Source organism: Pocillopora damicornis, chromosome 10 (genome assembly GCF_964200805.1).
Source record: "Pocillopora damicornis chromosome 10, jaPocDami1.2, whole genome shotgun sequence".
In the NCBI taxonomy this organism is placed as follows: Eukaryota; Metazoa; Cnidaria; class Anthozoa; order Scleractinia; family Pocilloporidae; genus Pocillopora; species Pocillopora damicornis.
The window spans coordinates 14,375,566-14,396,379 of NC_142679.1; the positions used below are offsets into that span (position 1 = coordinate 14,375,566).

At 40.8% G+C, this 20,814-nt stretch overlaps 2 protein-coding genes and 1 pseudogene across 2 annotated transcripts; 2 read left to right on the forward strand and 1 right to left on the reverse strand.

Annotated features, from left to right (window-relative positions):
* Window positions 1-209: 209 nt before the first annotated feature.
* Window positions 210-14,983, reverse strand: LOC113664796 (uncharacterized). The gene is made up of 10 exons (XM_027180421.2): window positions 14,146-14,983; window positions 7,459-7,668; window positions 5,380-5,543; window positions 4,711-4,873; window positions 3,790-3,941; window positions 2,833-2,905; window positions 2,648-2,713; window positions 1,916-2,089; window positions 1,086-1,246; window positions 210-650 (listed from the first exon to the last, which is right to left on the reverse strand). The coding sequence occupies exons 1-10, from the start codon at window positions 14,764-14,766 to the stop codon at window positions 467-469; spliced, it is 1,968 nt and encodes a 655-aa protein (XP_027036222.2). The 5' UTR covers window positions 14,767-14,983; the 3' UTR covers window positions 210-466.
* On the forward strand, window positions 9,317-9,880 carry LOC149039044 (uncharacterized; annotated as a pseudogene).
* Window positions 14,984-15,643: 660 nt separating the features above from the next.
* LOC113664789 (solute carrier family 49 member 4 homolog) lies at window positions 15,644-20,497 on the forward strand. Its single transcript, XM_027180414.2, has 3 exons — window positions 15,644-16,317; window positions 17,222-17,909; window positions 18,515-20,497. The coding sequence occupies exons 1-3, from the start codon at window positions 16,017-16,019 to the stop codon at window positions 18,963-18,965; spliced, it is 1,440 nt and encodes a 479-aa protein (XP_027036215.2). The 5' UTR covers window positions 15,644-16,016; the 3' UTR covers window positions 18,966-20,497.
* The last annotated feature ends 317 nt before the right edge of the window (window positions 20,498-20,814 follow it).

A 20,814-nucleotide genomic window follows, 5' to 3' on the forward strand; every position in this document is an offset into this window, starting at 1 on the left:
CGGTAATCCGTTCATATGTTGAGGCAAACCCGCAGATCCCTCAATCTATCCATCAAAACCTCTTCCCCTCCCCTCCCTTTATAAGGCCAAGAGTTGGACAGATTGTGCGATATTCCGATGTCTTGAACTGCCAATAATAACATTGGGGTAGACTGAACAACCAAAGAAAAAGATAAACTAGTGAAATAAAAATAACTATGTCAATGTAATGCCTTTAAGAAATAATTTATTTCCATCTCTTTGTCAAGCAACGTCGGAAGACACCGGTGAATTCCCCCCACCGACATTGTGTGACAGTGACGGCTGTAGCTTGACCCCTCAATATCTTTCTCTGCTCGCATATGCGAGGCATGATTTTGTTATGGCCAGACTCTTCCAGAGAAGTCGGGACAGAGGGTATCGTTCGTACGCGTTAGATCATTAAAGCAGCTCTTTTCATTCAGTTTAAATATTTTTGTTCGTAAAATCACGTTCCAGGCTTGCTCCCAGGCCACGTCGTCCAGCCTGAGGATCCCTTTTCTGTGGCAGAAACATGGGCAATAAAGCGCCCCGCTTTGGAGTCCATAACATTCCGTACAACTTTCTTTCTGTAGTCTAACCAAGCCTCGGCGGCCAGATAATCTCGATAAAGCTCCTCGTCCGATAGGCATCTACGTGGAAAATAACGAAATACTCAGGCTAAAATTATGGATTTATCAATGAAACTTCATTCGCACACTTGACTACGAAGCTAAAATTTCCATACCTTAGCTTTAAAAGACTCTCAGCTTTGAAGGCTAAAAGTGCGCTAAAACTCAATGATACAAGGATGTCTGGGTTAAGTTTTGGATGACGTAGTTTTAGCTGTATGCGCTCGCGCGGGGTAGTCACATTTTAAGAGAAACCGAAAGGCCCTTCTTTGTTTAAAGAAATTGCTTTTTCTCTTTCGAAACGTGATATCTTTAAAGGTAGCCTTTATTTCATTCTTTCCAGCCAAGATGGGAGTAAATATCATCATCAGTGGAGGAACCATGTATATAAATAAATGAATCACCCTGACTGCAGCGTTTAGAATTAGAATTGTTGCTGGGTTTATTGTTACTAACCTGTGTTTGGGGTTAAAATTTTCTTCAAATGTCTCCATGTGTCCTCTAGGACTTAACTCGATAACTCTCCTCTTGGGAACTTTTAAAACTCGAACTCCAGCACTGACTAGAATATTCCCCGGGCCAGCCTCTTGGTCAGCAGTTCCCATGGTCGTTAGATCCTGGAGCAGAAGAATAACTGATGAATAGGCTTGCTAATCACAGCTAATGAGCATCGGATATGCACAACACGGAGGGCAAATGTCGAGCATGCGCAAGCAGTCCAATTTTGGTTAACCACAAGGTAATTTCCCGCGTAAAAATTTTACAGGGAAACATATGTAATTTCCAGCGACGCACGAGAATTACTAAACAAATTTAAAACGTTCTCATGTTATGTGAAGGAAACGAAAGTACAGGAAAGGTTGATGTAAGAAGAATTGTTCGTACCGAAGTCTATTTCATTACGGGTGCTCTGTTGATTTGACATTTATTTTTTTCTGTCAAGCTTAAAAAAACGTTACACGATTTAAAAAATTGTTTGTTACTTGATAGTGTGGTTGTGTGACAGCTAGGTTCTGACAGCTCGAAAGGACAATATGGAGTCACTATTATAGCTGTATCCTAACCACACATACGCAAACTTTATATCTCTTTTTTGGCCTCTTAACGTCATTGTAAGGACACCTCTTTTTAGGGAAGTTTCTTGAATTGGTGTTAAAGATAATCGTCCATCTTTATCTCACCTTTAATGCCAAAGCATTAAAATCCAACTCTTTTCGCGCAGTCATACATTTACGATGGGACCCCAAAACCAACTCTTTGCTTATTCATTTACATGAAGTACCTACCCACGAATCCCCTGGTTGTAATGAGCCCACGTTGATGTAGCACGTATTGGACCCCTTCTTGCGAGGAAGTGATGCTATTGGACGAGGAAGAGGTCGATGCTTGTATAAGTCGATTGTGACGTCAGATTTCAGAACAGCTTGCAAGTCGACACGACGCAACATCTCTATTTTTCCCTACCAAAACAAAGCAACAGATAAAAAAAGGAAATGAAACGTAAAGGAATTCGTGTCTCGCGATCGGGTATCTACCTGTTCTTTCTGAAGAGGGTGCTGGTTCATAGACAGCGTTCCGTCAGGTTCCCCTGACAGTTCTCTACTACTCACCTGTACTCGGAAATAGGGGATGGGGGGTGAGGGGTGAGGGAAGGGAACCGTGAGAGTGAAGTGCCTTACCCAAGTTCACTTCACAGTCCCAAACTCCCTTTGGCCTAGTCTCGAATCCAGACCTCTCCACCCAGAGTTAGCTACTAAGCCACCGCGCCTCCCGCAAAACAAAAACAAACCTAATACTCGAGTACAAACAAGTAATTAATTTTAAAACAAACTTTTCCCTTATCGTTTGGCCTTTCTTATTAAAAACATGATTTCCGAGTTAAAGTGGTGAACTGCTATTTCTCAATTTCATGACAAAGCCATATGGTATCTCTTTAATGTAAGGATGACTGGTTTAAATACAACAAATAAACATTCGAGCAAAAGTAAACATTGAGTTCCCTCAGATCGACTGCTTACCTTTATCATAAAGTAAATCGATTCTGAAGTTGTCGAATCCTCGTCGATCAGCTTCCCGTAAGAGAACTGTAACGAACAAAGGAGAGTTAGAAAAGGAATGGCACCTTTTCTTTGACATTTACGCATTCTACTGATAAAAGCGGAAGGAAGATCAACCAAAATTGAGTGTTCCTTTTCTTGTTTACCTCTCTGATATGTGATCGAAAACTCAATGATCGTAAAAGGTCCTCTCCCCAGCCGTCAAACAAGGAATGACTCCTGAAAATAAAAGACACATCAAATGTCAATTAGAGAAGAAAGGAAAAGATTGGGGGATAGTCTTCTTTGAAATATCATTCGGTTCAACCTCATTTCGAGGATCTCTCTCTTTCCTTCTTCCTGGAGGAGGAGAGAGATGTATTAAAAAGAGGTACCCTGGGAATGAATTTGCAGTCGGGTTTGGTGCAGTACTATAATTTTCTTATTACGGTCTGTTCCTCGCAACTTAATTCAATATGTGCTGGACCTAGTTAAGGCTGGCGTCAAGAGAGAACTGAATCGTCTTCGTGTATTTGGCAACATACTTTAACGAACGAGCATCAGATTGAGACCGAACACCCTTTGAAATTAAGGTAATTCCTGTCAAGTTAGTAATGTTAGGTCTGGTAAACTGGTATTGATGTTGCATCCAACCGCTGATCGAGGTCTCAGTCAAGACCAAATAGACGCGGCATGTTTCAGTTACGTATGCAGATCCCTCTGATCCCTCCGTTATCCTCAGACCCCTCTGGGGATAGCTGGGGATAACTGATAATAAGGGGATTATAGGTTGACCCAAAACCAACTTCTCCAAACTAACATCACAAGAACTGTATGGCAGACAGTAAGAACAATTACTAATAAAATCTTAGGAGTTACAGGGTTAAGGTTAGGTTTCCACCCAAAAGAGCAAAAGTTTGCAATGATATACAACATCGAACAAGGCCCATAGTGTGACAACAGATTCGAACCAAGGAGAAAATAAGGGAAAAAAGGACGGAAGAAGTCAATAATTGTTGATTAAGAGCTTTTACGAGGACGATACAGTTGGAGTGTTGATTCCGCAACTGAGGGTATTTAAAAACTAAGGATCTTGAAAGGTGAAAAGAGTAAGCTGAGGTTACCTCATAACTTGCAGTTTTTCTTCGTATTCTCTTTGAAACACGTCTGGACAGTATTCCAAGATGGTCTCCCTGTTTACCACAAGTACCTCGACTCTTTCCCGACATATGATTGTTGCCGTTCGCCTTGCTTCCTCTGAAATGAGCGCTATCTCCTGAAGAAAGAAAAATTTAAAGACTTGTTTTATTTGCCGTCCCGAAATCGTGGATGGGATACATCGTAGTCAAATACTCGGCACCCTGTTTTGTATGAGATCCATCTTTGAGATTTCCTGGCCTCAGACGGAGACAGAGGGGCAATATACCATTTGCACTTGAGAAAAGATTCAGCAAAGTGACTCATCAACTGTATGGGCCCTGTTCCTCAGGGGGCCCGTTTCGAGTTACATCTAAATCAATTAGGAGATCCTGGGGACATTTTGAGATAAGGAACCTTTAAAGGAAAGACATCAGTGCTCTTCGATTTGTAAGTAAAGGAAAAAGAGAAAAATCTTGGTCAACCTAAAGGGGTCAAACACCAGATCTTCGGTTTTCGCTCTCCACTGCTTTAAGTCTAACCTACAGAGACGTCGATGGTGAGGTGGGTTATTAATGTTCTAAAAGAGACAAGCGTTCTTCCTGCCGATAGGATAAAAAATGACGAAAGCTTCGTGTGATTAAATGGAACATTGATCACGTTTTATAATATATTCAAGCAACACTCGAGGTACACGTAACATTCCTCAGGAAATCAGATCCCTTGAGTTTAGAATTAATCAATTGGGTCTTTCTCTTAGTTTGATTTTCTCTTATTGTACAGGAAAGTAATCTCGCGGAATTAGTGAAACCTTCCTTTTTTTAGACAGCTATAAACCTATAAACACTACTGATCAATGTGGGATTCAGGAAGAGAACATTCTATAACAGCTACATAAGGAACTTTACCCCAAAGGCTTCGTTCTTCTCTAGTACATCCACGGTGTTTGTTACGTAGACCCCCGTCTTATAGTCCAACCGAGTTATGGTGACGGAGACTGAGCCCGAGACTATGAAGTAGAAACAATATCCCGGGTGTCCTTGTCGAACGATAAGCCTTCTGCGATCATAGCTATGAACAGATACATACCAGGTAAGTTGGATTTATCAAAATAGTAATTGAAGAGAATTACAAGAAATTCTGTCTTTATTAAGGTAGAACTGAAACGTGTTCTTAAACTATGCTAAATAGTCACCTCTCTAACTAAGCGCAAAATGATGAGTTTTCAGGCTATTATTTCATGTGAGAGCCTAAGGTATAGAAAATATACTTCAAGCTCAGCGTCAGAATTAACTTGTGACTACACAGGTTTTGTTCTACTCTGCTCTGCTCTGCTCTGCTCATAGTGTGACGAAATCTAGCGCTACCCTCCAGATCTATCTGATATACAACTTAACCAAACGCGATTTGGTCATTCGCGTTTTCCTGCGCATAAGGCCGTCAGTTCTCAATTTGATTAATTTCATTGACACCCAGAGATATTTTGTTTTGTTCTAAGTGGTCGTCATGTGTTATTACGCCATTTTCATTTCACGAGAAGCGAAAAGCGCTCCAACGCACTAAAATAAAAATCTTACCAGGCATAGGTCATTGTTTGACACAAGTTTCGCTGTGATTCACGGGAAAACTTTCCAAAGCTCTTCATGCCACGCAGCAGTGTTACAAGCTTGTTCATTTCAGCCTCGCTTCTATGTTCTGGCTTCTTCGCACAAATCAAACGAGCCCATAATGGAAAATGAAGCTGCAGAAAAATATTAAGATAATAAATGTTTGGGAAAAAATTTTCTACCTAGCCACGTAACCCCTCAAGCTGATATCGAACGAATCACAGGCTGCTAATCGTACGCTCCATCAACTACATGAGCTGCAGAGAACTCGAGAGTGAATTGGTTCATGCTCATGTCCTGATTAGTACGAGGATCAGCACCAATGAAAGTGTCATTAGGGCAGGAAGATTAGGAGAGAAGGTAAATTGTAAATTTGGTTGAGGAAGATTTCAAGATGATCAAAGATTTTGATCGTTGTAATTGATATAATCGTTTGCCTCCTGTTGTAATCGTTTCTGATGTGGATTGCATTGTTTCGACTGCAAATTGTGAGTCTTCTGCAGGTGGTTCATAAAATGACGCGTACCCAGTCGAACTTTTCGCCGGAAGATATTCTGCGAGCACGTCCATATTAATAACGCCGCAGGAAGCCCGTTTCTCCGGCCGCGGGAATAGGCACTTTAGCAAACCACGACGACGACGGCAACGAGAACGTGGCAAAACAAAAGATCTAATGAGCAGAACAATAGCTCAGCACGTGCGTTTTAAAACTGGGTACATTTCTTAGCTGTCCTCTGCAAAATAACAACGTGAAATCATCAGAATTTGCGTGGTACCAGAAGGGAAATCCCGACAGCAGATTATTTAAGTTTCCATTTGGAACTCAACGCCGCTCTCATACCTTATGCTGAGAGGTTAACTTGCGGCGCCATAGCAGATGGTAAGCACATCCCGTCATTCGCGAAATTCCAACTAAAAATATGTATATATTTTTAAATCGACGTCTTCATTGGCGTTGCCGTCATAACTGCTAAAGGTCCCTAATATTTGAGGCGGAAGGGCAGAGGTTTGCCGAGGGTCTGGCACTAATTATCGTTACTGATTACTAGAGGTGATGCGTACCCAGTCGACTTTAGCCTTTCACTCCTTACGAGAAGAGTTTATAAGGAAATACAGAAAAAAAGGGAAACCATCTTGAAAGTAGATGACTTGCCCATTTTTATGATGTTTGAGAAGCATAACAAAACGTACAGAAATGTTGAAGTTCGGACGGATGCTTGCGTTGCGTAACTGAAAATATAGATGCCGCGCCGTTTTACGGACTTTAGGGTGCGAATTTCCAACTTTTTTGACCTATTCTCAACACCCAAGTTCAACTTCCACAACCACAAAGATTTCTGGAGGAACGAAGCAGTTGTCAAGAACCTAGAATGACTTGAAAATTCACGTATTGACCCGTCATGTTTATCTCTGGTGTCGGCCATGTCCTTTTAATTTTTTAGCACGATCAAGATCCAGGCTGGTTCAGCTAAAAGGAACAAACATCTGAAACCAGATTGAGATACCAATCCGAATGATCGAAGTTCGGAGGTAGATCGCTCAGACTGCAATCTTAGATTGGTTTGGTCCTCAATGGAACGGAAAATTGAATTTTGGATCGGAAAATCGGGATTTAGATTGCCCAAAAGGATTGCAACCCTTATTGCTTGAAGACAGCCTGCGAGAAAGGCCTTAGTATTAGCGCTGCAGGGTGTGCGTTTCTCCACCCGCGGGAAGATTTGAGACAAGTCGGGGAGAAGTCCCTAAGCCCCTTACAGATCTCTTAATGGCTTGCGTTGCTCGAGGCCTAATCCTTCCCGCGGGCGAAGAAACACTCGTGCCGAGGTGCTTCAGTTAAAAAAACGGCCTGCTCGCAGACTACCTAAGTTGTTGGCATGTAGTATGCAATCGAAACATTGCGATCTACATCGGAAACGACTACATGGTGAGACACACAAATATACCTCATTATAGAAGTGTGTAATCACCACGATGACTATTAACCGCAAGCTTTTCATACAACATAATTGTAACAAGGGGGACAATTTTGCCATACAAGGATTGTTTTACCGTGTTATCCCTAGAGAAAAGGTTTTTGTTGAAAGTTATGGGGGCTTCCTTCACTGTAGTTCCTCCGTCATCGTCTCCCATTAAAATGTCTCTAATGTAGTAAAAATCATACTGTCGAGATTTGTCTTGGTCAGCATATCGTCTGATGCTAAGACATAAGGAACTGAAAATGCGAATCAGATATACAGCACGGCGAAACCTTGAAAGAGCCTGAAAAGATGAAAAAAAAAGATTTACCTACCACTTTATAAAACTGATGTTGAGAATCCAAAGTAATTCATAATTACTTTGATTTCACCTATATTAAGCTCTCTGATTGGTCTAGAAACGTTCACCACTTTTTTCGGCAGATTACAAGTACTCCCTCTTTTTCGAGGAAGTCCGTCACGTGAGTCAGAAAAGATCAGAGAGTAAAGAAATGACGTTAGCGCGCAGCGCGGAATTCTGAAAGGGCACCAAAAGAATTCAGTGTGGCGCGCTAACATCAATTATTTTCCAGGAGCCCATTACTTGGGCTCTTGCTATTTTCCCATTATTTTACTTTTTTTTTTACTTGCGAGATGGACCCCGGCGAAAAGGAGGGACTGATCGCAAGTTAGATGCAAAACTAAAACCAATTAATTCACGGTTGCTTTTTCCTTGCCTTGAGTGCAAGGCAGTTTGCTAGTATTTGCTCTGATTTCTCGATGTAGTTATTTTGTATAAATTTGCCTTTCACGTGACTACTTGGAGACGGTCATACGAAATCCAGTCTACAATAGGGTAACTCTATATTGAGTGCCGAAAGTATTTCAGGATTGCTTCGGTTTTACTTTATTTTAATCGGCAATTGCTCGAGAAAACTCGCTTCATTTTCTCAACGAATCGAACTCGACTAGGTCATTCGCGCTTTCCCGCGCTTAAAGCCGTTTGCCAGCGCTTGCTTTTGGTTTCAGCCTTAATTGGCTTCTCGTTATATTTTCCATTATTCTGATTGGCGATTGTGATTTCTCTGTTTTGGTGGATTTACCACACTCTATCAAACAGCAACGACTCTGATACACATCCTGCTTGTAACAAAAAGTCAAACATCGCATTTGCACATCAGAAGCCTGGTATCCTGCCTAGTAGGATTTCATTCCAGAACAGGAACGAAGTAGCACTCCAGTGACCAACAAAGCGTCTGTGATTGATTGTTATTTTGTACTGAAAAAAATAATTTTGAAAATAGCGACCGCGCGTTTTCTTGTTCTTTGTTAAGATGAAATGATAGAAAATGCATTTGCTGTGATAATCACAAAATGCATTAACTACCACGCAGAACGAGCAATGGAATTTGCCATGCGATGCAGAGATTCCTTAAAATCAAATCTCTCCAAGTACAAAATGATTTACTCTTGTACGCTTTTGGAACATTTTCTGTCGTATTTCAGGTTTCTGTTTACTCACTATGTTTTGTCTTTTGTTGGTTACACAAACTTCGCAGGCAATTAAAAAGTAATTAAAGGCCAGTGTAGCCTATTAACTGGTGCCTCCGTTTGTTGAATCAAATGTCAATAAAAACTCCGACATAGGCTTATTTGTGCTGAAACAAATGTCAACTAAGATGCTCATCTAACCATAAAGGTATTGGAAAGCTGTCAAAAAATGTAATTTGTGATAATCGGTATTGACATAAATTAATATTTTGCCGACACGGAACAGAGAACTGGGTGCGAGCGTAGTACGCGGAGGCTCATGGGTAGTATGTTTGTAAGAAGAGATCGTTGAGAAACTTGTGGCATTCTACGGTCAGCCTTGCCACTAGCACTTTCCCATAAGGTTTGTTTCTTGTCTTCATCACTTTTCCTTGCCTAGTTATGGACGAAGCAGGCGTCAGATGTCAGAGATTAAAAGGTTGAAACGCGATTCCGTTCCTCACTTCAACAAAAAGAGCAACGAGGAGCAGTACAAATCTAACAAAGCTATTAAAGATGCTGTTGAAGACGCCCAGATTGCCTTCGAAAGGAACGACGTCGAGAAGATCAAACAAGCCTTGGATAAAGGTATGGAGCTGCTTCAAGAGCGTCAAAAATTAATTTTACTGGCTGATAAATCACAGTTCGGGTGGAAGACGGTCCTCGAATACAAGCACCATGATCTCGCAGACGACGAAGAAGATGAGAAAAAGATATACAGGGCCGAGTCCAGAGCAGCTAGGTCCACGAAGCGTTTCACATCTCGCTCGACCCGGCAATGAAGTAATGTTACATCGACTTCAACAACTCCGCAGTTTTCCGCCTCACAGCTACCCAATTTGTTTTCGTGTGTAAACCCGCAGCTTTCGTCCCAGAGTTCGTCTTCTGGTTTGTGCTTTGCTTGTGGCAAACCCGGGCATTGGAGGGTTTTCTGCCCTAATTTGCGGTTTGATGTTCTTTCTAATACCGGTCAGAATCCCAAATGACTCACTTCGGACGTCGATTTGGAACAAGGCCTTGTTCTTGAGGATAGCGATGAATTAATTTTTCTTCGTGTCAATGGAAATTCTTTCGAGGTTAAATCCGGCGATGATTACTCGTCCGTTAAAGGACGGCTACGTGGAATCCTCGCATTCTGGAACGACATTCACGCCCCTCAATTTATCCTGGATGTTATTGATTATGGCTATAAATTACCGCTTCTCCAAATTCCTCCGCCCTTCACAGCTAAAAATAACAGTTCGGCTTTGGAGCAGGCACCTTTTGTCGAAAGTGCCATTAACGATCTCTTTATCAACGGTTGCGTCACTGAAGTGTTTGAAGCTCCTGTTATCATCAATCCTTTGTCCGTATCTGTTCAAAAATCAGGCGAAAAGCGTCTAATTTTAGACCTTCGCCACGTTAATCAGTTCCTTTACAAATGCCGATTCAGGTGTGAGGATTTGTCTATTGAAACCAAATGCGTTTGGGAGCCCACTCAGGTTATTACTTGGCTCGGAGCCGTTCTCAATACTTCCACTTCTGAAGTTTCTGCCACTGCTAAGCGAATTACCAGTTTACAAGAAGATTTAGCGACTCTTTTGGCCATTCCCTCGTCTTGTGATCCAGTTCGGAAGCTTGCCTCTGTTTGCGGAAAAATAATATCTCTTGGCCCCTGCGTTGGTAATGTCTCTAGGCTTATGTCTAGAAATTTGTTCGCAGTCATCAATACCACGCAAACCTGGAACTCTTACGCTCGTCTTTCGTCTGAAGCTCTGGCTGAGCTGGTTTTCTGGAAGTCTAATGCGGCAAGTCTTAACGGCATACCTATTTGGCCTTTCAGGCACAAGCCTTCGAAGATCGTCTATTCCGATGCTTCTGGCTCAGCTTGCGGCAGTTTCATCGAGTTCGAGGGGAAGACGTTCCATCAAAACTGGGCAGATTTTGAGAAAGCTCAAAGTTCTACATTCAGAGAGTTGTTAGCCGTGTCTTTATCAGTGAAAGCCTTCGTGGAGTCATTGAGAGCCCAAACAGTCACGTGGTTTACGGATAATCAGAACGTTGTCCGGATCGTTAATTCAGGGTCTAAGACTCCAGCATTACAAGAGCTTGCAATGGATATCCATCGTAGTTGTTTGCTTAGTGCTATTAACATCGATATGCAATGCATCCCAAGAGACCTAAATAGTGCGGCGGACGATATAAGCAATTTCATTGATTATGACGACTACACGATCAACGATACGGTCTTCAGTGTTCTTGACGACTTATGGGGTCCACATAGCTGCGATAGGTTCGCTTGTTCCTACAATGCCAAAGTCCAATGCTTTGATTCAAGGTTTTACCAGCCTGGTTCGAGTGGCGTTAATGCGTTTTCTCAGGATTGGTCTCATCATAATAACTGGCTGTGTCCCCCTGTGTATTTAACGTGTAAAGTTATTAAGCATATGGAGCTGTGCTGTGCTCAAGGAACTCTGATCGTTCCCCTTTGGAAGTCAGCCCACTTCTGGCCCATCCTGTGTTCGGATGGTTTCCATTGGAGTACATTTATCCATGACTGGGTTATCCTGCCTAACGCTCCTAAGTTGTTCATTAGAGGAAAAGCTAAGAACTCTATTTTTGGTAGCAAGCCATTGGCTTTCGTTTCGTTAGCTCTACGTCTTGTCTTTAGCATCATTCCCTGATTAGATTCCGAGTTAACTCGTAAAAGTTTTCTAGTTCCTTGTGCTTGATTCCATTCGGGCTAGAGTTGGCTGCTGTCTCCACTATGTACCGATAAGGCTTATTATATTTGCGCGAAGTACTTATTATTTGTTGATAATCATTTTCTAAGTTAAACGTGTTAGGCCTTAGAGAGGCATCCAGGAGAGGCCCTAGAGGGGCGATTTGTCATATGTATTTTCATTTTGTACCCTAGAGGGGTATTTTCTGTTGGCATTGTGCAAACGCCCTAGAGGGCTACGTCCACTAGAATAGCATGGTTTTTTCTCTTGTATCGTTTTACGCAGAAGTGTATTGCCTGATCGGCAAAGTGGTCTTCCTGAGTGATGACAGTGAGTCGAATGTAATTCAGCATTGTGTGCATTGCTGCCTGTCTCATTGATTTTTGTCCCTTTTTTCTTTTTTTTTTATCCTTAGATATCTTCACTTCCGTTTTCTGGTCTTCAGAGGCCCAAAATTCCCCGAGAGTGGATCAGCTAATGGAGAATCTCAAATCTACCGTGCTTGCTTCCAGAGCATCTGGGACATTCGCAAATTACTTGAGGGCGTTTTAACAAGTGGAGACCCTTTGCTAGTGATGTCTTGGGTACCTCGGAGTTTCCAGTCAGTCCAATCGATTGTGCCCTCTACTTGCAACACCTCTTCGGGTCGTCCAAGTCCGTCGCTTCCATCAACTGCGCCTTTTACGCGTTCAAGTGGGTACATCTTCTTGCAGGCGTAGACACTCCAACATTACACCCTACTGTTATTGCCGTAAAGGAAGGAGCTGTTCGCCTTGCCAGTCAGCCAATATTCAATAGAAAGGAGCCCCTGGACGCCCACCACCTCAAGGTCCTTGCTGCAGAGACTAATCTAGAAGACCTTTTACAATTACGAAATTTAGTTATGTTCATTCTCGCATTTTCCGGTTTTCTTAGAAGTTCCGAGTTATGCGTTATGCGTAGCAGAGATGTTCAGTTTAACGAGGGTTACATTACAATCAGCATAGAGAAAAGCAAGACGGACCAACTGAGGGAGGGCAGGTCGGTCGTTATTGCTGAGTCCTCATCTATCACGTGTGCCTGTTCTTTACTTAAGCTGTATATGCATAAGGCCCAGATTCCTGAAAATTCAGACGAGTATCTTTTTAGGGCCATTTCAGCTTCGGGCAATCACAAGCGCCTTATCTCTGTAAACAAGCCGATTTGTTATTCTACCTATAGGCAGTCCTTTTAAGAAGTCTTTCGCGAATATTGTACCATATATCTCTAAGTATAGCACTAATTCAGCTAGGTCAGGTGGAGCTACTTTAGCTGCCAGCTCTGGCATTTCGGAGAGGAATCTTCAGCGCCATGGTCGCTGGGCCTCAGTCACAGCAAGGAACATTTATGTTAAGGATTCTCTTTCCAGTAGGCTAGAAGTTTCCAAGGCTCTGTTTCTCTGAGCTCAAGCCCTACCTTTAGCTTTCTATCTTGGGCCTGGCTGACCAACGCGCCCATGCCTCAACCTTTGAGTGTGTTCGGTTGTGTAGTGAAGGCAAAATATGTAATTTGTGATAATCGGTATTGACATAAATTAATATTTTGCCGACACGGAACAGAGAACTGGGTGCGAGCGTAGTACGCGGAGGCTCATGGGTAGTATGTTTGTAAGAAGAGATCGTTGAGAAACTTGTGGCATTCTACGGTCAGCCTTGCCACTAGCACTTTCCCATAAGGTTTATTTTTATTGTGTAATTAGCCTGATATGATTTGTTTTCTTCATTCTCTTCATTGTTTATAGATCAACCTTAAAACCCCAAAGGTGGCGCCACTGCAGTTGGTCGGGGGTACACGGTCCCTATTTTCCTAACAAGAGGTTTTTGGGGTTTACGTCTCCGGCTTTGGCGCATGTAGGACGTTACTTGATGTATCTCTTATCCACTTTGTTGTAAATTCATTGTCACAATTAAAATCTATCTTGGGCCTGGCTGACCAACGCGCCCATGCCTCAACCTTTGAGTGTGTTCGGTTGTGTAGTGAAGGCAAAATGTAATGGAAACACTTAGGGAATCAGAGGCAGTGAAATTTAAGGCACTGCTATAGGTGTAAGAAAACTTCTGCATGTAAAATATATGAAGAAAGTGGGTAAGTTTCCAAAGAAACTGTCGTGCTGAGTCGGCAAGGGCCATTTACAAGATAATTCGATCTTAACAACTGATTTGATAATGTACATTGGCCACTTCGTTGCTCTAACGAAAGGTTATCGCTCGAAACGTCGTTAGCTTAAGAAACTCTTAACGGTAGTCAATTTTTATCATCAGCTCAGTTGCTAAAACCAATTTATTCCAAATGTTTAGCTTGCCTAATTTCTCAATATTTCGTATCCTATAAAAAATGTTTTTTCAAAATGACCTTGAAAACAGTTTTAGAGACACTCGGCATCTCCTTATGCGCTCAATCCAAAAGAAGAATGGGAAGATTTATTTAGGACGGGGTCACGCATTAATTCTGTGGCAACGCATAATAAAGCTTGTTATCAAAAACCAGAACTATTAATCAAGTGATTAAATTAAGGAGATACTAAAACTAACCAGTTGTCGTTTCTCCTCCATCTCCTCCTCGTTTATTACTGTGACCATTCCCTTAAAAAACCGGCCGAAATCTTCTCTGGACCCTTTCTTTTTCATTTGCTTCGCTTCTCCATGGTCAGTTGCAATTGTTCGTCGAAGGCTCTGTGAGCTAAAATAGCTCGATCTCCTCACCACAGACGGCACTGAGGTTTTTGACGACGACGAGCTTGAGCTTCTTCTTCTCGTTAATCGATCAGAGTTAGAGTCACTTGCTTTCCTGGTTTTTGAAGTTCCTGACGCCTCCATGAGACTTGATTTGGGGCGGGGAAACAGCGCGGGTGCGCCCTGCTTTTTGGTAGAGCTAGAGAGCGGCCTCACAAACAACAAACCGCTACTTGTGGACGAAATAATTGAGTCTTGTCTGTTTCGCCCCTCGCCGCCATCCTTTTGATTTTCATCCAACAAATGTTTCTGTGATGTGCATCTTCTTAATAAACGCACTCGGCCGCGTTTGGTCCTAGTAAAAACTGTCTCCGGTCCTTTTTCGCCTTGATCGAGTATTTTCTCTACTTTTGTTGAAACGTTTACCGTGTTGTCTTTGATACTACGCTCGTGCTGCATAACTACACCAAGAGTACACATTTAAATGCAGCCCACCATACGTCAATGCTTCATGTTTTTGACTGATAGCCGTGAAGTGCTTTTGTCAGTGTATTGTGATATTTCCTTGTCAACAGACCTTGGCACAACATCGAACAAAAATTTCAGTTCCTGGCGAGAATAAACAAAATCACGATACGCCACCTTCCTTCTGAAAACAAATCGAACCGCCACAATGGCAATTATTCATACCGTCATTATTCCGGCCTACACTTATGTTTGGCTTGGTGTTATGCGCTCATCCAAGTGGAACTAGCAAAGAAAACAACACATCTTCCTAATTAGTCTAATACGGTTTTAATGAAACCCAAAAATCAATCAATGTTCCTTTAAAATCAAGTTTTCTTTTACTGTCCGGTAATTAACGGTCCAGTCATTTAAACAACGTTGGTATTAACCGAAGTATTGTTTTCTCTGTGAGGTTGCGCATTGAATAGATTAGCGGACGCGCTAGAGTATGAACGAGTTTAATGTAAAAGAACAATGACGAGCAAGGCACCTACTAAGAAAATTGGAACTGACATATGTAAATTATCAGCCTACAGATTGCATAGATTTGTTGCTCTTTTACAAGGTCATTCAATTTAAAAAAACAGTTATATGTAAGCTCTGTCATGGAATTAATTTAAGATCACTTAAAGACTAATTATAACTTTTCGGATCTGGCTCTCAAAACTGATCATTGCGTCTGTTCGTTTTTGCTTGCACCTTCAGCTAAAATATTTCATCTTGACATAACTTTGAGTAAGCATAAAGGGAAGGTGTGTGAAAATTGGACTAGGTCAGGCAATAAAAAAATATGAAATGAGCCGTAGCCGTTTCCCTGACAACTACAAGCGCCATGTGCCGTTCGCTTGCTCCTTCGCCTGAGAACCTGGAACAGGTTACCACATGTTTACGCGAGCTTTTAGAATTGGATCAAATGCTACTTGAAGTCGAGGCTAAATAAAGTTCCCTGAAGACACGTAAGGCTACTTTAAGCGGCAAACTTGTCCTTTCAGGAGCCCTTTATAAGGGCTCCTGATTGGTTGATTCAGGTTTTCGTCCTCGATCGGGAGGTACTCGTTCAGCGTGACCAGCTTCGTAGTGGTATTGTGTGACAGTTGCATTACGTAAACTTCCACAGCGGATATGACGCAATAAGTGTGTTGTTTCGTATAACATTAGTTTTTCGGCAGACACAAAGCACATTTCATCTCGGTTTCTTCCGCACAGCATTGTACTTTACAGAAATGGAGGAATCGAACGAGAGAACCACTCTTCTGGAAAACGGCGATCGTCTCACTTCGTCATCAATGTCTTCAAAAACCGAAATGAGATTTAAAGTTTATAAGCGGAGGTGGTATGTGTTATTCGTTTTTACAGCAAATGCGTACGTCTATAACATGGCATGGAATACCTGGGCTCCTATCCAAGAACCGACCAAACTTGCCTTTGGCTGGACAGACTTTGATATCCTTTTGCTCTCCTCCTGGGCTGCAATTTCACTCATAGTGACTTCGGTACCACTAACGTGGTTAATGGATTCCAAAGGTTTGTGCTTTGGTTCTGGAGAACTGTAGCTAACTAGTACATACAAGGTCAAGGTACTTATTTGTCTCATTTCTACCTCGGAATTTTCTTTCTTACGATTGTATTATGGTAAGATTATTTACGCCTTGATCTGATGTCAAAAAGATTTTTGTTGCTCTGTGCGTTAAATATTTCGCAATTATTGAACACAACACGATACAACACCACCACAACACCATCACAATCTTCGTGAGATCTTTTCATAGATTTAACGCGGGTTACACGATATTCTGCAGTTACTTCCGATACTGTTCAAAATGAAAAGAATCTGGTTGATTCTGGGATGACACCCCCTTGAAGCGTTCGAAAGACATAAATATACTTTATCACTTAGGAAAAGAAGATTGAGACGGATTCCCTTTAGCCCACGACGGGTAGGGGCTTGATTGTTTAAGCTGAACTTGTGAGATGTTAGGAAGAACTCTCTACCTTTGGCTACTAATTTAATTCAAGGGATTTTGCTTTATTTATTTATTTTTTTATATTGTTCCTGTTCTGCTATTCTCATCTTGCCTATTTTGGGCCGAGCGACTTTTCCAATAATGTGATCAGGGAGAAGGGTTACCTTCTTCATCTTAAATTCGGTCCAAATGGGAAGATTAGGACTTTCTGTGGAGGTTTGTCTGGAATATTTGTCAAAAAAACACTTTTTCTGTCATATTAACCACCTTCATTTCTGTATTGTAGTATTTTTCATTTTAAAAAGCACTTGTTTAGATACTTTCAAAGTGTTGTTTTCCATCTAAAAGAGGTGTCCCTCTTATGGAGATGCCTTTACAGAGATAGTGGATGGTATAAATTAGCTGTGCAATGGCTGTGTTAAAAACCAATTTTGTGAATAACATTGGTTCTCTGTTGTTGGTAGGTCTGAGAGTGTCTGTGTTATTAACAGCCTTTTTGTCAGTGCTTGGGAAGGTCTTTCATGTTATACCATTTCATGACAAGGAAGTGAGGACAATTGTCATCAATATAGGTCAGTTCCTTATCATGGCTGGAGGGCCAGTATCCATTGGTGGACCCCCCCTGGTGTCCGCAACCTGGTTTCCTCCTGGGGAACGCACCACAGCCACTGCAATTGCTACATTAGCTGGGTATTTTGGTATTGCTCAGTCCTTTGCCATTGGACCTGCCATGGTACCAAACCAGTTTGTGCCAAGCAATGCAAGTAATTCATCTTCTTCTGATTGCCCTGAAAGACTGACAAGATTAGCAGATTATCAGTTGACAAAGTATATGTATTTTGAACTTGGGCTATGTGCGCTTGTTTTTTTCTGCGTCCTTCTCTATTTTCCAGCAAGACCACCACTTCCTCCAAGTCTCACATCTTCCACATCTCAGAGACTTAGCACTAAGTCTTCATTTCGAAACCTCACAAGAAATCGGCCTTTCTGGCTGTTAGCAACACTAACTGGATTAACGTTCGGAATCTACTTTGGATGGTTGTCAATGCTGGATGTATTCCTTGCAAAGTTTGGTGTGGATGACATTACCGCAGGATGGCTGGGATGTTCTGCTACCTTGGCAGGGGTGTTTTCTGGGATTGCACTAGCCAGGTAGTTAATTATTTACCATGTACCTAATATGGTGTTTCAAATCTCAATAGGAATGAGTGTGTATGAGTGTGGTGTCTTGGAGGCATTCGTTTGACCCCTATGGATGTCTTTTCTTAGTTTTGGTAGTGATGAAGCTGGGGGGTAGGGGTGGGGGGCAGGTTGGGGGCCTTGAACCCTTGAAAATGAATATTTATTGGATTCACATCCCCCCTTTAACCCTTGGTACAGAAATATTGTTTGCTCATGATTGGTTTGGCAAAGCATTCAGTCTATTAATTTTTTTTGGATATTATTTCATCACTGGATCATGCTTGCCACACCTCCATCACCAACATCTCCATCAACTTCCAAAAAATATAAACCTTTTCTTTTAGAAATTCCATTTGAATTGCTTTGATGTTTTCATTTTTATTCAAATATCACCATATATTGTTGTGGACATTTCATATCATCCTGAAGTCCAAGAATTTTTTTTTCTTGGCTGAAGAAGTTTGCAGTTAGCAACAAAGTTGATGTGTCCATGCAGTTTTAAGATTACAGTTACCTTTTTGTATGCCATTCTCTAATAAACAACTCACAGGCACTTGGTTTTATCTATTTTGTAGGTTTGCAGATTACATAAGACACAGAACCAAACAAATACTGGCCATGCTCTTAATTTTATCAACACTTTCCCAGCTGATTTTCAGTTTATCCTGTGCAGGAATCTTGCCATCCACAAAACCCTTTCTATACAGCTCAATCATTTTTGGTGGGTTTGTGTACAATGGCACATTGCCATTGTATTTTGAGCTTGCCATGGAGTGCATTTATCCTGTTGGAGAAGGCATTGCTGGAGGAATTATAATTACTGCTGGAAATGTAGTTTTACTCTTGTTCTATGTGGCTTTTATGACCCCACAGTCTGATGTGCGTTGGATGAATTGGGTAACAGTCTCTGGTCTTGGAGTTTGTTTTTTAGGGTTGTTGAGTTATCGAGAAAGGTACAGTCGTCTTCAGTTAGACATTCTAGATAACGCACCTTCACAAAGAAACCTATCTGAAAGTATAGGATAAAAAGAACTGCAAAATTATTATCATTTTTCTTTTAATGATTCATCAGTGTATGATATAATTACAGCACAACCAATTACCCACATTGCCCTGGTAAATTTTATTGTTTTGTTCTTTTTTTTAAGGCAAGAAATTTGTCCCTGTTTAACCCCTTAGTTAAGACTGCAATGGTCAAGATGAAAAGCAAATAATTAATACCTGTCTGAACATATGGGATGAAAAATGAAACAATTTTTAATTTATGGCCATACACATTTCATAATATGATTAGAAATAATCTTTTTTTTTTCTAAAGACACTACTCATACCAGTAAATCAATATATAGATGAATAGACTGAATTAAAGCTTCAGCATAAATAAATAAAAAGCAAGAAATTTGTAAATTCCTAATTCAAAATTAACAATTATCTTTTAAAAGTTAATATTTTCTACCTCTAAATTTAATGGCAATCAAGGAGAGACAACAGTCCCTATACTTAACATATGAGATGAAAATTAAAATTAAACAATTTTGTTATTTATTTTTATAAACTTACATTGCAATATTTAATGCAAAATAGCAAATTCCTTTCCTTTCGGAACTCCACCTTATGGCCCCTTTTTTTGGGGACAGCAAAGTGGTCTCATAATTTCACCCATTGATATGGTCAACGGCCACATTCTAAAATCAAAAACAGTAGAATATTTCATAATCCCCCCCAATTATTAAGGTCACTAGCCCTAGATTTGGAAAATCAAAGTTCCTGTGATGTGTCAATTTCATTGATCTCCGTCATTTACTAATGGAACAGCCCAGTTACTATATGAATTTGGTAAGCAAGAGTGCAACATTCCTCCTAGTTTTCATTTACAAACATGTTAAAGGAAACAAATCTTGATGCAAACTTCTGCTCTGGCAAAACAAGAAGCAAGTATGAAATTTGACCCTAGAATAATACAGACACCCTGTTAACCCTTTAACTCCCAGATCAAATTTGTAATTCTCCTTACTGTAAATCATACAATTCTTATAATGTTAGTTCAGAGAATTTAGTACTGGATCAACTAATTATCCCCAAATTGATATTTTTCCTTATTCTCATCATTTATCTGGTTGATATTGTATTGATGTTGTAAGGAGAAATTATGTCTTGGTCACTCATGGGAGGTAAAGGGTGAATACAGCCAATTTGTTCTAGCCCGTTGGTGACTTCTTTAATGGGGTTCCTGTGTACTAGTCAATAAGTAGACTAAAACATAGCCATGCACAGCATGCAAAATTTTCTTGAACAACATTCATGTCTTAATTTTTAATTTAAATGCTACTAAAAAAGAATTAATAAATTAAGACAAATCTGAAAAGATGTGACAAAAAATGAAAAACAGTATTTGTATATGTTTAAAAGAGTGATATGTTTGGCAGTTATTAGATCAAATTACAGCCAAAGCATGCCTTGCATGACCTTATCAAATGGTTTTTGTACAGTATTATAATTACCAGAGGATGAACATTTATTTCTTCTTACTTTTTTAAATAAAGATTGTTTTTAGCTTGTGTTTGGCCATATTTCTCTGGTTTGAATTATTCTTATATGTGGAGCACTTCCTGATTGAGTATCAAAAAACTCAAACCAAAGTGATCACAAGGAAATCAAGAACCAATGAGAACCCAGACTAAAAGCAAACAAACCACTTAAGGTGCTGGAAAACACAGGCGATCGGGTTGTGATTGGTTTTAGTTTTGCATCTGATTGGTTAAGAGAGGCACAACTTTTTGGGATCAATAACAGAGCAAAGTTAAGCTCTTAAGGTGTGAACCTAACAAATTTCACTCTGGTCATCCCATATGCAGGCATGTTTACATACACAAAG